Source organism: Helianthus annuus, chromosome 11, assembly GCF_002127325.2.
Source record: "Helianthus annuus cultivar XRQ/B chromosome 11, HanXRQr2.0-SUNRISE, whole genome shotgun sequence".
Classification (NCBI taxonomy): Eukaryota; Viridiplantae; Streptophyta; class Magnoliopsida; order Asterales; family Asteraceae; genus Helianthus; species Helianthus annuus.
This window is the reverse complement of record NC_035443.2, coordinates 142,310,752-142,325,619: the sequence shown is the minus strand read 5'-3', so window position 1 is coordinate 142,325,619 and position 14,868 is coordinate 142,310,752. Positions and strand designations below refer to the sequence as shown.

The following is a 14,868-nucleotide window of genomic DNA, read 5'->3' as shown; positions in this document are numbered from 1 at the left end:
CTAATCTGATTTTGAGCAAGCACTTCCAGATTCTCTCGATCCAAATTCAGCAAATCTATCGGATCAGTCAAACGGAAGCTCACATCATCATCACAAACGATTACAGCTTGACCCAAAGTTTCATCATAAGCCCAGAAATGCATGGTCTTCAGTACACCATTGGGTATCTTCTTGACCAAAGGAATTGTCTTCTCTTTGTCAGTCGGTGGCCATGAGACTATCTTCATCCTTTTGTTTGTACGTGGATCTCTAATACCTGGAGCAGGTGTCACAATGGATTCAGCTGTATGCATTGAAGGAAATCCAATGGCAACCTCTCTCTGTAGTCTCTCGAAGAACAGATATCCACGTCCGCCAGGCTTATCATCCACATATGGTGAGTTTGACAATATAGTCAAATCCACTTTAGTGAGTGTCTGAAATTGAGCAGGGTTCTTGTACCATTCAACAGGTCCAACCTTCCTTTTGATCCACCATCTATGACGATCATGATTAAAACCCCAACTTACAATGCCTAAACGGTTCCCAACCTTATCATAATAACTTTCACCGACATCCATCAAATGATGAGTGACTTGAACATCTGGATCAGCAGGATTGGGATTTTTGTTCTTCAGAATCACATATTCTCTTTTCTGCTTCAACCTTGCAGCCTTTGCTTTGTCAGCTTCTTTATCAGTAACTCTTTTAAAGTAATGATCCATAGCAGTAGCTCTGTCAGTGTCATCCTTTGCAAAATCCCTTGCTCGATCCTCTTCAGCCTTTCTTCTTCTATCTATGTCAGTTGGATCAATAAACTCATCACCAAACTTCTTTTCAAGTTTTCCACGAAGATCATACACCATGTTGAACAACAAACCAACATCACCTTGCAGCTGATCAATTTGTTGATTCTTTTGTACGATTGTGTCTTCAAGCTGAATAATCTTTGCATCTTTGTAGATCGAGTCTTGTTCAAGTACCACGATTCTCTTCTTCAGTTCTCTTACACTGATAAACTCATCATCATCACTTGAATCATCAACAAACGGCATCCTCAATGGTTCTTCAGGCCGTTTCCCACTTGAACTACATGGTTCATCACGAACTGCACCAGATGAACTTGCAATTGCAGCAGTAACAAGTGGTCTTGACTCGGTGACTGGTGTTACAGGTGGAGCAAAAACAATAGTAGTAACAGGAATCTTTGAAGGATTTGTATCCACATCCATTCTTGTTTCATCAGCTTCAAAATCAAATCCTGTTTCTGTAGCAGTGGCAGTAGCAGTCGTCTCAAAGTCAAATGGAGTTTCAGTCGACTCCTTAGCATTTTCAAAATCAAACTCATATAAACCATCTTCATCTTCATCAGCAGTCACAGGTTGATCTTTGCTTTGTTCAATAAACACACCGGGTCGAGGATCCCTTCTTCGCTTTACTTGTTGAGTATCAGGATCCTTTGGGTCTTCAACAGTTTGCTCTTCATTTTGCACTGAAGGATCGGAAGGAGGATTTCCCATCTTTTTCAGTTACTGACTTTATCAGTTGAGCCAAACTCTCAGTAGAAATCATGGGTTGAACAGTAGAAACAGCAGAACTAACTTCAGCTTCAGGAGGAAGCTCAACGTCATCATCTTCATCACAGCTTATCTCTATGCCTTCATCGTCAGAGTTTATAGTTAGTATCTCTGCCTCAGGCTCTTCGTCAACAACAACTTGAGCATCATGTTCTTCAGCAATCACAGCATTAACTGGAACATTCACCGGTGCAGCTTCAGGTTGTACGATCACTGGTTCATCCACTACTTCTTCCGTTTTAGCAAATTGACCAAATTTCTCCAGTACAATCCTTCCTTCAAATTTGCTTGTAGTACCCTTCTTAGGAGTTAGAGCACCAAAACACGATGGACCCATTGGTTTCAGATCCAAAGTGTTACCAGTTCTCTCCAAATCCGAATAACGAGCGTTGAAGATCATCTGCAAGAACCTTGGATACATAACAAACTTATCCTTTCGCACACCAATGACATTCCTCTTCATGCCTTCAAACACGTACTTCAAGTAGTTGTATGGTTGGTTCGTTATCAGACAAACGAATGCTGCAGACTGTGTGATGCTTAGCTGGTCCGTTCCCCCTCTATTTTTAGTCATACACATCAGAAACATGTGCATCTACAAACGCCAGTATGGATGCACAAACTTCTTCATGAGAGAGGGATACGTTCCTTCATAACTCAACCGAGGTAGAATAGCTTCAACATCTCCAACCGAAAGATCAATAGGATCTGTCTCTTGATCGTTAAACTGTAAAACCTCCCTTATAATCTGTTCGGTTACAGTAACGTTCTTCTTCTGAATCACCGCTTCAATCGATCCCTTACCATCTCCTCCTAAAGCGTCAAATATTGCCGTCTTCCAAAACTCTTGAACAAGACTTTCATATACTATAGGATTTTCTCGTAGAGCATGAACGATTCGGCAACTATTTAGTCCTTTGATCAATGAAGTATACATCTTCTTATGTTTCTCCGAAGGTGGTGCTAGATACCCCGCTTGATTGTGTCCCGTGATGACTTTCAAATCCATGACCTACACAAAATGCACAAGTTAAGTATAGGATTTTGTTACCAAGTGTTACCTGTTAACTTAGTCAATTTAAATGTCAACTGTATAAATTGTATAACAGATACTGGTCAAAGGTCAAAAATAGATTATCAGTCGAGACCAGGAAACAACTCAGATTTCGAGTGGCAAAAATAACAATTTTTAATTGCAAGACACAAGGTCTCGAGTCGAAACCACAAGGTTTCGAGTCGAGACCAGAAGAATTTGAGTCGAGACCAAAGAGGTTTCGAGTCGAAATCCCAGTCGAGACCTCAAGATCCCAAGTGATGTCTTGATTCGAAACCAGAGTGGTTGCGACTCCCAACCGGAGATCTCAAGTCCTTGAAGCCTCTACTCGCAACCTAAGTCGAAACTGCATAAACATCCTTGAATCAGCTTAATTTTGGATTAAAATCCAAAAACATCCTTTAATTTCTTTGAAGACCACTTTAAATCATGATTAGGGTTCATATTTTCTTCAAATCTTCAATGAATCTTCAAATAGTTCCTGCAAATCTTCAATCAAAACCATCATTTGATTCAAAATACCTTATATAGTGACTGAGAACGAGTCGAGACCGGAGAAAAGTACGCCGGAGGTAAGGATTTTCACCGGAAGTTGAGAGAGAATTGAGAGTAACAATAGAAGGTTCCGAGTGAATAGTGAGGTCTCGACTCGAAACCTCTTTAAATACCTCATCTATCATGGGCCGGGTCTTTGATATTGGGCTGAGACCATGATCTCGAGTCGAGACCATCAGAGGATTTGTTTTCAGGATTTTATTAAACATTATTCAATTATTTTTAAAATCCATTTAAAACATAAATTTCTTAGATAACCCTTTTAACCTCCCGAGCACGTTTTACGAGATCAAAACCTAAAAACACAAAAATAAATAATATGAACATTTATTTACAAAAATAAAATAGGAAATATCATAATTGCTCAGGGATCAAATCACAGGTTTTGGGCCTGACTTCACTTATCAACACTGATCTACTACTGAATGATCTGAACGATTGCCAGTATATTTGTCCACCTAAACTCACCTCCTTAGACCTTTTCCATATAACTGCCTGTAACTATTTTTATCATGTTTTGATATCTTAACAATGAACACCCAAACAAATACTAATCAAGTCCTGGAATTATAATCAACACACTCTTTCATGCAAGCAGTTTCCCTACCACATATTTCCACAAGTCTGTTCTAGATTTCTGAAACCTTGTCCGGGACTAGGTTGAGAAGAGAACAGAATAGATCATGAGCAGAGATGATATAAAATATAGACCAAATTAGGTTTTTGGGTTTCTTTTGGGCACTTGAGGGCCTCTTTTGGGTGTAAATTGATCTATAAAGCGACAGACATACAGCTAGGTCTTTGCTCACGCAAAACAGAAGCTAACGCTTCCTAGCACCTCCAGGTCTTTGCTCACGTAAAACAAAGGAGATACACGACCTTTTCATAAAATATTTCAGAACTAGACCAAAATTGTGTGTATCGGGACATCACACATGCATTCAAATAGAAATGAGCTAATTCCAAGTGACGTTCTTTCCTGAGGTCATAGACTAATTTAGGTTCTGAACAGAAACAACCAATGTTTCCAGCCTTAAAGATAGAGCCTACCAACATATCATTCTAGAGTCATACTATTTCGATACTGGTTTTACATGAGTCAGCCCTATACCACAATGTGAAAATTCATTTCATTTCCCATGTCATGCAATGCTTCATTTTGTATTTTTCAATTTTTCAATGTTTTTGTATTTTTCAAAAATTTTTGATGTTTATGTATTTTTCAAAATTTCTCGATGTTTTTGTATTTTTCAAAATTTCTCCCACTAAATTTGTGCATAAATAAAAACTACCTAAGAATAGAAAACTTTATGAACAAATTTACCTAAGAAAAACAAAAACATGCTCAGTCGGTGTATCGGATCATTTTCAGAAAATTCACAAGCACTTGAAATTTTGAGTTGCTGATAGGTTTTGTGAACAAATCGGCAACATTTGCATCAGTGTCGATTTGCTCCAGTTTGATAAGACCTCTGTCAAAACAGTCTCGTATAAAATGAACTTTAATATCAATGTGCTTAGTTTTTTAGTGGAAGACAGGATTTTTCACAATTTGAATTGCAGCATCATTATCAAAGTAAATGGTAGTGTTTAAATAAGTTAAACCGTAATCCTGCAATTGATGTTCCATCCACACCACTTGAGAGCAAGACGCAGAAGCAGCAACATATTCTGCCTCAGCTGTGGAGATCGCCACCGTTTGCTGTTTCTTGCATTGCCAAGAAATGAGCCTGTCACCCAAGAATTGACAACCAGCTGATGTGGAGATCGCCACTGTTTGCTGTTTCTTACACCGAACGAGACATAGAATTACCCAACCACCCTTCTAACCCCTTCCAAGTAGTTAACGTGCTTTACATAGACCGTAAAGACACGACTATGTGAATAAACGACATATGAAGAATGGTTAAGTAGATTCGCCTTCAATATAAAAAACTATTTATTAAAGTCATTCATACATACCTAATTAAAAAGTTGCCAAAGATTGGAAATCATAAAAGAAATACATAAAAGATATGTCTTCACCAAGTGATGTAAGAATTTAGCCAAGCATGGCTTTGTTTGACAAAAATTCTTACTATCAATCTTGGATCCCGAGACTACACATACACACTCTAAAAGATGGAAAATGGATGATGGTGTTGTAGTGGTGGTGGAGTGGTGGCAAGTGAGAGAAAAGTGGTTTGCCAAGGATGAGTTGAAGTGAAACCAAGCATCCCTATTTATAGCTGAAAACAAAACGTCCACCACGGCCCGTGCCCGCCTGGCACGGCCCTGTGGCCATCAGCCTCTCTCTTCTACATTAACTGCAGTGTCAGACTTGTAATAACACGGCCCCGTGCGTCAATGGCACGGCCCGTGGCCAATGTACTTGATGTACTTCTTCAGATTCTGGAAATCCTAGAGTTGACCACGCCTCGTGTTACTTTAGCACGACCCCGTGTTGAGCTTGGAATTTGTCTCTTGTTGTTGTCTCTTTCTGCTGCAGTGAATTCCCACCGGGCATGGCCCGTGCTAGGTGAGCACGGCCCCGTGCCAGAGCTTATGTTTTTGTTATTTCTTGGGTTTGGATGTGGATGGGGGCTTGGCAAGTTGCGTCAATCCTTCTTTATTGTATTTTATGTTGGTTTTTGTTGTTATTTCGCTCCTTTTGTTCAATTAAGCTCTTTTAACCCTGTTTATTCAAAAGGAACAAAAACACAAGCTTTTTCCAATATTAATACTAAAAAAGGGTTGTTTTTACGCCGTATTTGATATAATTTATATGTTGTATTTTAAGCACATCAATACACAATTCAGCATCAAGTATCTTGGCAGTCTCAAATACTTTCTTGGCATCGAGGTCGCGCGCACTTCTGAAGGGCTGGTTCTAAGCCAAAGAAAGTATACTTTGGATATCCTTGAAGATTGTGGATTCACGGGTTGCCAGTCGAGTTTTTTTCCCATGGAGCCAAACTTAAAACTTGACAAAGGAGAGACCGAACAAAGGGTTGATGCTAGTCTATACCGCCGATTGATAGGACGCTTACTTTATTTGCAGGCGACCAGACCATATATCACATATGCGGTCAATGTTTTGAGCCAATTTGTTAGTGACCCAAGGCAAAATCACTTGGACGCTGTCCATCGCGTCCTTCGGTACCTTAAAGCCACCATTGGTCAAGGGATCCATTTATCACGATCCGGAGGATACGGTCTTACGGCTTACTGTGACTCCGACTGGCTCGGCTGTCCCTTCATAAGAAGATCACGAACGGGATACTTACTCCTCCTCGGAGGTCCTCCGGTCTCGTGGAAAACTAAGAACAAACAGTTGTCTCTCGATATTCAGCTGAAGCGGAATACCGCTCCATGGCTGCCACCGTTAGTGAAATTCTATGGTTGCATTGGCTGCTACACGAGTTAGACATAGATGTTGAAGGACCTACGCCTCTATTCCGTGACAATCAAGCTGCCAGACACATTGCTAACAACCCAGTTTTTCATGAGCAAACTAAACACGTGGAAATGGACTGTTACTTTGTTCGCGAACGGGTCGAAAGCCAAGAAATTCATCCATGCATATCAACTCCAAGCTGCAGATTGCTGACCTTCTTACCAAAGCTCTGTGCGCTCCTCAGCTTAGTCTTCTTCTGGGCAAGTTGGGTGTCATCAACTTACACACTCCAACTTGAGAGGGAGTATTGGAAACCATTATCTTTTCCTTATTTCTCTCCTTCCATTCATGCCCATTTACAGCACATAATTTATGGCCCTCATTTACGGCTCTTTTATTGGTTTTCTTTATTTCTATGATTCTTGTATTATAAAGTTTGGTCTTGTATTCTCCATTGAGATTATCAAAAAACACAGAAACCTTTCGTTGATATATACCATTTTAATAGATGCTGGCTTCGTGAATATTATCACTGTGGATATCTTGCCAGTTGTGCCTAGGGAAAAGTTGGAGAAGCTTGAAGGTGTAGTTGGTAAAATCTACACAAATTGGAGTTATTAAGGAGAATGGGCTTTGGATGCCTGATGATAAAGACACTGAGGTTATTTCTTCATCGAGTACAACACTCCTCAGGTACTTTTTTCCTCACAAACTTCAGCTGCTGCTTTACAACTCAAAACTTAGCAACTATATTCTAACAAGCCGTAAGATTTAATTTTTTTGTGTGCCCGTGACTTGCAGGAAGCTGAGCTTGCCAAGGAGAAGACCAATGGGTACAAGCTGTTGTCAACACGTTTGATGAAATTGACAGATTCATGAAAGTCCCAGATGAGTGGGCTCCACCAGGGGTATGTATTTGAATTTAGTTTCCTTAATAGCATTGTATGTATATTGTGTAATTTGATTTTTTAATTTTCTTCATGAAATACCCTTCTAGGGAACTTTTTTTTATACAATTTTGACTCGTTTCTCAAGGATGGTCCATCCCACTAAACTAGAGGGTATGGGAGGATGGTCCTACCCCATCCCACTATGTACAAGTATCCATGCCTAATGTACAAATCTTATTCACAAACAAACAAACAAACAAAGAATAGGGGGCCCACTTGTTTTGCTCCGTCCTGGACGTCGAAATTCCGACGGAGGCGACGCGACGGGATGAAGACGGAGGGGGGCGGCATGGAGGTTGGATCGGCGCCGAGGGAGGACGGGCTGGACGACGCAGCCATACCGTGCAGCCTTATAGAGTTGCTTACTTTAAAAATAAAATCAATACCAACATTATCACATGTTATGTCTTGGACATATAGATCTAACAATGCATGCTTATGTTTTATTCTTACAATTTTGGTTCAAACATTCTAATGGAAAGTTAAAATCCCATCACCAACCAAAGGATTCTTGGATACCACAGTTCTTTTCTTAACCAACCAAACATGATTTCTTGATGAAATGGTTTCCAGCACCAGTTCCAGTCCAGTGAATTCAACAAATCAAAAAGAAGATAAAGATATTGTCACTGTTATCATATTCATAATAACATAAACTAATTAGTTATCCAATGTTCTAAAGGAGATTAAAAGATAACTATAAAGTAATATAAAAGATAAAAGATAAAAAGAGCCAATTATTAAAGTTGGTTAAAGAGTTGGCTTCTTTTTGCAGGTTTGCTCATTGGCATGCGGATGCTTCAAGATGCAGGGTCGTTCTTTGGCTGTTGATCCGCAACCCCAGGCAAGAGTAGAGCAAGACGGTCTTTGTACCTTTCGATTCTTTGTAGCCGTTGATTTCTTAATCTATAAATAACAACATACATTATTGACTTTCGACTATCTTAAGAGTCAACAAAGTAAGAACTAAGTAGCATATATATATGTACATACCTTGCTCGAACCTTCTTCGCATGATTAACATGCAGTTGCAACAGCTCCTTAGCAGACAAGTGATCGACATTCTCGGGATTCTGACACCCGATAAAGGAAAAATCATCATTTGTTAGTGACAGTGTAACAACATGGTACATAACATAAAGAGGGATATAAATACCTCCTCCTCTAATTCCAGGTCATCCTCCTTTCTTGCTTCTACCGTTGATGCAGGCAGTGGCTTAGGAAGGGATTTGACACCATCCGGATACTGTGGCTGTCAATCATGCATCAGCTTAACTTTTAATTCAATAAAACACATATATAGTAAAGGGTATTTTAGACATTTGCTGAATAGGCAACCTCAAGAGATGTTATGCATTCGGTTTGCACCTATGGAATATATTTTTTTGTTGGAAGTTTATGCACACCAAACTCAAGCCCTCTCCACACATGTATACTTAACTATTGAAACACAGAAAATCTGGAAAACGTACGCCTGAGGTGCGAGAAAATCTGGAAAACGCCTCACGGCCTTGAGGCAGCGCCTCATTCACATCTGGGACAAAATTGGTGGGTATTGGGGTCTGTAAAAGGCTGATATGTAAAAAGAGATAAGAGAGATGCAGCTTTTGGTTGTACACTCCTATCACCATGACATGCATCAATAAAAAAATATAGAACTATCGCGTACCTGTTTTTCTAAAGGAACCCCATTCTTTAACCATGAGCGGCATTGTGCATAAAGAGAAGTGCCCTCTGAAATTTGAACCTACAAGCATACAAAAAAAAAAAAACAGCAAACAAGCATGGATAGTCAGTCCTGTTTGTACCAGTTTAGCCTATCTAGCCAGATATACAAGAGTACAAGACTGTTGTCAGAGGCGCGCGCCTAGACGCTCAGTCTAACTTATTAATCAAGGTAAAGTTATAACAGTCTTGGTTTAAAAAATCGGGAAGCGCACAAAAGCGATGAGGTCTAAAACCGATTTTTAAAAAGCGAAGCACAAAAGCGGTGAGCTTTTCATACGCAAAGCGCAAAGTGATTATATAATTTATTTTATATAACCCATAAGTGTTTAGTATCCAATACCTATGATTTAGCTATAATTAAGCTTTATATATGTTTTAAAATGAAAAAAACATAAATGTACAGCATAAAAAGCCTGTTGTACAACACTCAGAAGCATAGAAATACCCCATGTACAAAAAGCGTGCGCCTCAGCTGCGCCTTAGGTCCATTTTCACCCTAAAAAGCGCGCCTCAGCTGCGCTTCTTGTACATCGTGCGCCTTATGTCACACAAGGCGATGGGGTTTGCGCCTAGATGCGCTTAAGCGCGCTTAGGGCGGGCTTTTTTAAACCAAGATAACAGTAACTTATCCAAATTTTAAGGTAAGGTACACTTAGGACATTCTTTTTAGTTAAGACACAAATATATAGCTAAGCATATCTAATATGCAATATTTAAAATAAATAAAAAAATAGATATATCTCACGGTCCGGTCCGATTTCGCACGGCCGGTTTTTTTGTATAAACCGTAAACCAAACCGTCTGTTACGGTTTGAAACTTCTCAAACACACCAACCGAAAGTTAATAAAAAAGAATCGACCGTAAAACCAAACAGATGACCGGTTTGGACGGTTTCAAACTGAACCGTTAACACCCCTACCTCAAACACAGCAAGACGCAAAAGTGCCTGAACAGGTCAAAACCAACCGAAACCGGAAAAACAGGCCCTCCTGAACCAGCTAAAACTAGTTTCAAACAGTCTGAACCAGCCAAAAACCAGTCTAAAGTCTAAACCAGCCAAAAATTGCATGGACCTTAACTAAAACAGGGCTGCACCAGCCTGAACAGACGTGCATCTTCCTTTACTACATAGTAGGTCGTGGGTTAGAGTAGTTGTCATTTCTTTTCCTAATGTATCGAACTTCCAGAGGAATGAAAGAACATTGTCTTTGCTAACTCAATCGTGGCACGTTTAGTGGTGTTCTTAGACACAATTTCTTAACCGGAGTGATGCATCTGTATCTTCGGTTGGACGTCGCAGCCCTATCGTTTCCTCTGGTGGTGAATCTCTATCCAAACGAGCTGTAGAACTATCCTTATATTTTTTTACCGTTTGATTTGAACCGGTGTTGTTCGGGTCTACTCCTATCACCATGACATGCACTAATAAAAAAATATAGAACTATCGCGTACCTGTTTTTCTAAAGTAACCCCATTCTTTAACCATGAGCGGCATTGTGCATAAAGAGAAGTGCCTTCTGAAACTTGAACCTACAAGCATACAAAAAAACATCAAACAAGCATGAATAGTCAGTCCTGTTTGTACCAATTTAGCCTGTCTAGCCAGATATACAAGACTCCGTTGTCAGAGGCGTGCGCCTCGACGCTCAGTCTAACTTATCAATCAAGGTAGAGTTATAACAGTAACTTATCCCAATTTTAAGGTAAGGTACACTTAGGACATTCTTTTTAGTTAAGACACAAACATATAGCTACGCATATCTAATATGCAATATTTAAAATAAATAAAAAAATAGATATATCTTACGGTCCGGTCCGATTTTGCACGGCCGGTTTTTTTGTATAAACCGTAAACCAAACCGTCTGTTACGGCCGACCAACCGAAAGTTAATAAAAAAGAATCGACCGTGAAACCAAACTGATGACCGGTTTGGGCGGTTTCACGGTTTCAAACTGAACCGTTAACACCCCTACCTCAAACACAGCAAGACGCAAAAGTGCCTTAACAGGCCAAAACCAACCGAAACCGGAAAAACAAGCCCTCCTGAACCAGCCAAAAACCAATCTAAAGTCTAAACCAGCCAAAAATTGCATGGACCTTAACTAAAACAGGGCTGCACCAGCCTGAAAAGACGTGCATCTCGCTTGTCACGGGTGTACGCTTTTTTGCGCCTTGCGCGTAGGCGACAGGCGTGCCCTTTGCGACTCGCCTTTAACTACTATGATATGATATGTTTCTTCTTGGCATATACGCCAAAACAAGTGATAACCCATACCATATGAACAGATTTCAAACTAGCAAGTAGCAAATATGTTTATAACCAGAAACACATAAGGAGAACAGCGTAAGTTTACCTTTCTATCTCTAATAACGATGAAGGCATCATCTCCATTCTTTTCCCTGCATAAATGGATAAAGATTATGATCATTGGTCTGAAGAGAGAAACCAAACAACATATGGTATGCGGATAGTACCTTAAGCTATTATCAAAAGCAACCGATGATTGACCCACAACCTGCAGACGACAAAAAGTTACATACTTTCCAAAACATCACACATCATATGACTAATTGAACAAACACAAACTAACAAGATTTTTATTTTCTCACATAAAGAACTACCTACTTGAATGCATACTTCAAAATCACTTCTTTTCTAATGGTTTAACCATACCTTTGGTTGATGATCTGGCTCTTCCTCTTCTGGCTTTTGATTTAAATCGATAAACAACCGTTTAGTCACTTCTCTGCCCTTAACCGGGCGTAACGCTCTATCCATCGCATAAAAACTTATGAAATAAACCTAGGTTACAATCTCCTATTCATTCTCCCAAATGACAATCATTAAATTTATATGGATCCGGAGCATGAACCTTTGTCCTTTTTTAATTTTTTGTTAAATGTGCATTAATTATCGACGAATTTTATTCTTCTTTTTGCAGGCGCATTGACCAACTTTCCAAAATAACTACTGATTCATTCATTATACGAATTTTTTTGCAAAGTTTAGAATTTGCATAGACATCTCCCTATCAAGGTACCACGACTCGAACCCGTGACCTTCGGTTCACATGGTAGCAACCTTACCGTCCATCTCCCATAGGATACATTTCAAACGTAAACTTTGTAAATACTTGAAGGGGGTGTTAGGATACGCATGTTGACTTACTATTGCAACTTTATAGTGTTGACCAAACTTAATTATGAATATAAATGTAAAATTACCTAACTATATCCAGCTTTAATCAGCTGATTATCAAGATAAAAAAAAGTAGGAGGCTGTACAGAAAATGATCAAGGTATTCAAATCTTGGTTTTAAAAAAAGCGCACTGATGCGATAGAGTCCAAAGCTGAAAGGCGCAAAGCAAAGCGCACAGCACCATACAAATATCTTATATTTCTCATAGGTTTCTAGCATCATGTACCCAAATTTCCTATATTAACATATATGTACAACCTAAAACGCTAAAGCTATATATACAACATCCTGAAGCAATCAAAGTACTAAAAATCAAACCTTTGTGTTTGCAGAAACAGTAGGAGCACCACCCACAAGGGGCTGTTGCAAAGGGGCAGACAAGGGGTTAGCCTTAACCAATTGATCCGAATTCAAGAACCCATGTGGGCGATTAACCGTATAAGGGTAACTGGAGACCGGGAGAGGTGGTTGTTGATGATGAGGTCGTGAATTGGAGTGTTGGGGGTTGTAGAAGGTTTGGTAGACTGGTGGGTGTGAATGTTTTTGGGGTTGCAAGAAATTGGGGGTTGTGGTGGTGGTGGGGAGGGGGTTTGGTGGGGGTGGAGATGACATTTGCAGATGGGGTTTCAAGATTTTGAATTTGTTTGAGACCCAGTTGATGGTTGAATGTAGGGATTGTTGATTTGGTGTTGGAAAGATGATGGAAGGGGTTTTGGAGATGAGTTTAGCGGCTTCTTGGTTTGAAAAGGAGAGGAATTCAAAATTGTTTTATTGCATATATTCTAGTTTAAGTAAGGGGTGTATGGGATTGGTTATTTTAGTGACTTGTTGAATTTTTGAAAAGTTAAAAACAATGTCTTCATAACTGGATCAGACATTGAACCGGACACTTCAACGGTTCACTAGTCGGACCGGATTAGAAAACCGGGTTACCATCGGAAAGAGTGAGAATAGGAGCATTGCAAAGCATGTACTTGAGCGTTTGAAAAGACTCATCTTGTTTGGAACCCTAAACAAAAAAGTTTTTTTTTCTTTTTTTTTGTCAAAGAAGTGAGAGGAACAACGATCTTTGAAAAGTTGGAGATGAATCTGCGGTAGTAACCCGCCAACCCAAGAAACAAACGAATTTCAGACGGAGACTTCGGTGTGATCTAATTCTTGACGGCTTTGATTTTAGCTGGATCAACGTGAATGCATTTCTCGTTCACAATGTGACCAAGAAATTGAACTTCTTTTAGCCAAAATTCACACTTGGAGAATTTGGCGTAAAGTTGTTCGGTTCGTAGGAGTTCGAGGATTAGACGCAAGTGTCTCTCATGTTCGTCTTGGGTTTTGGAATAGATGAGAATATTGTCTATGAAAACGATCATGAAGCGATCCAAGTATAACTTACACACACGGTTCATCAAATCCATGAAGACCGCAGGTGCATTGGTTAAACTGAAAGGCATGGCTACAAACTCGTAGTGACCGTATCTAGTATGAAACGCGGTTTTAGGAATGTCTTCTTCGAGGACTCGAAGTTGAGAGTAGCCAGAACGAAGGTCGATTTTGGAGAAACAAGTTGCGCCATGGAGTTGATCGAAGAGGTCGTCGATGCGAGGAAAAGGATAACGGTTCTTGACGGTAAGCTTGTTAAGTTCGCGATAGTCGATGCACATGCAGAATGATCCATCTTTCTTTTTGACAAAGAGGACCGGAGCGCCCCAAGGAGAAGTACTAGGGTGTATAAAGCCTTTATCAAGTAATTCTTGAAGTTGGCTTGATAGCTCTTGCATTTCCGATGGTGCGAGACGGTAAGGGGATTTTACAACAGGTGTAGTGCCAGGAATGAGGTTAATGCGAAAGTCAACAGAACGAGGAGGGGGGCCAGGTAGGTCTTTGGGAAAGATGTCAGGAAAATCGCAAACGGCAGGAACATCACCTACGCCTTTTCCTTTGTCCTTCTTTTCCACGATGTGGGCAAGAAAAACAAGGTACTCTTTGTGCAAGTATTTGTTTGCTTGAGTACACGACATAAGGTTGAGACCTTTTGAAGGTTTCTCACCATAGACGTGTAATGAGTCACCAGAAGGAAGAGGAAGACGAATGAATTTCTCAGAACAAACAACTTCAGCACGGACTCGCTGAAGCCAATCCATGCCTACTATGATATCAAAGCTTCCCAATTGCATGAGTATGAGATTAATCGAGAACTTGTGATCCTTGAGATTAAGAGAATAATTAAGAAGAACTGAATCGACAGTTATAGATTTACCGTTAGCGACTTCGACGGCGAATGATTTTGGTAATTTAGAGCGTCTACACTTAAGCAACTGTTCAAATTCAACGGATACAAATCCGCGCCAGTATCAAAAAGACAAGAATACATCGTTTACGAGAAACGTACCATTTATCACATTGTTTGTCACAGCCCCCGACCCCACCCTGGGCAGGAGCCGTGAACA

At 40.0% G+C, this 14,868-nt stretch overlaps 2 protein-coding genes across 8 annotated transcripts; one reads left to right on the top strand and one right to left on the bottom strand.

Moving 5' to 3' along the window:
* Positions 1-6,109: 6,109 nt before the first annotated feature.
* LOC110888503 (uncharacterized mitochondrial protein AtMg00240-like) lies at positions 6,110-6,571 on the top strand. Its single transcript, XM_022136027.1, has one exon. The coding sequence runs from the start codon at positions 6,110-6,112 to the stop codon at positions 6,569-6,571; it is 462 nt and encodes a 153-aa protein (XP_021991719.1).
* A 1,470-nt stretch (positions 6,572-8,041) lies between these two features.
* LOC110890634 lies at positions 8,042-13,181 on the bottom strand. 7 transcript variants are annotated; one of them, XM_035979151.1, is made up of 9 exons: positions 12,740-13,181; positions 11,697-11,737; positions 11,576-11,621; positions 10,673-10,750; positions 9,161-9,238; positions 8,964-9,053; positions 8,648-8,743; positions 8,485-8,564; positions 8,042-8,397 (listed from the first exon to the last, which is right to left on the bottom strand). In XM_035979151.1, exons 1-9 carry the CDS (start codon positions 13,031-13,033, stop codon positions 8,292-8,294), a joined length of 909 nt encoding a protein of 302 aa, XP_035835044.1. In that variant the 5' UTR covers positions 13,034-13,181; the 3' UTR covers positions 8,042-8,291. The 7 variants fall into 7 exon arrangements, with proteins under 7 accessions (XP_035835044.1, XP_035835045.1, XP_021993940.1 ...); XM_035979152.1 differs by lacking the exon at positions 10,673-10,750; XM_022138248.2 differs by lacking the exon at positions 8,964-9,053 and having other exon boundaries at positions 12,740-13,180.
* Positions 13,182-14,868: the final 1,687 nt, after the last annotated feature.

Excerpts from the sequence above, each read along its gene's own strand:
- LOC110888503 (XM_022136027.1), top strand. The coding sequence starts at position 6,110 with ATGGAGCCAAACTTAAAACTTGACAAAGGAGAGACCGAACAAAGGGTT.
- LOC110890634 (XM_035979151.1), bottom strand. The coding sequence starts at position 13,033 with ATGTCATCTCCACCCCCACCAAACCCCCTCCCCACCACCACCACAACC. Across the intron at positions 11,622-11,696 it reads GCTTTTGATAATAGCTTAAG|GGAAAAGAATGGAGATGATG; the intron begins GTACTATCCGCA and ends CCATTTATGCAG. Across the intron at positions 9,239-10,672 it reads GGGTTACTTTAGAAAAACAG|GTTCAAATTTCAGAGGGCAC; the intron begins GTACGCGATAGT and ends GTATGCTTGTAG.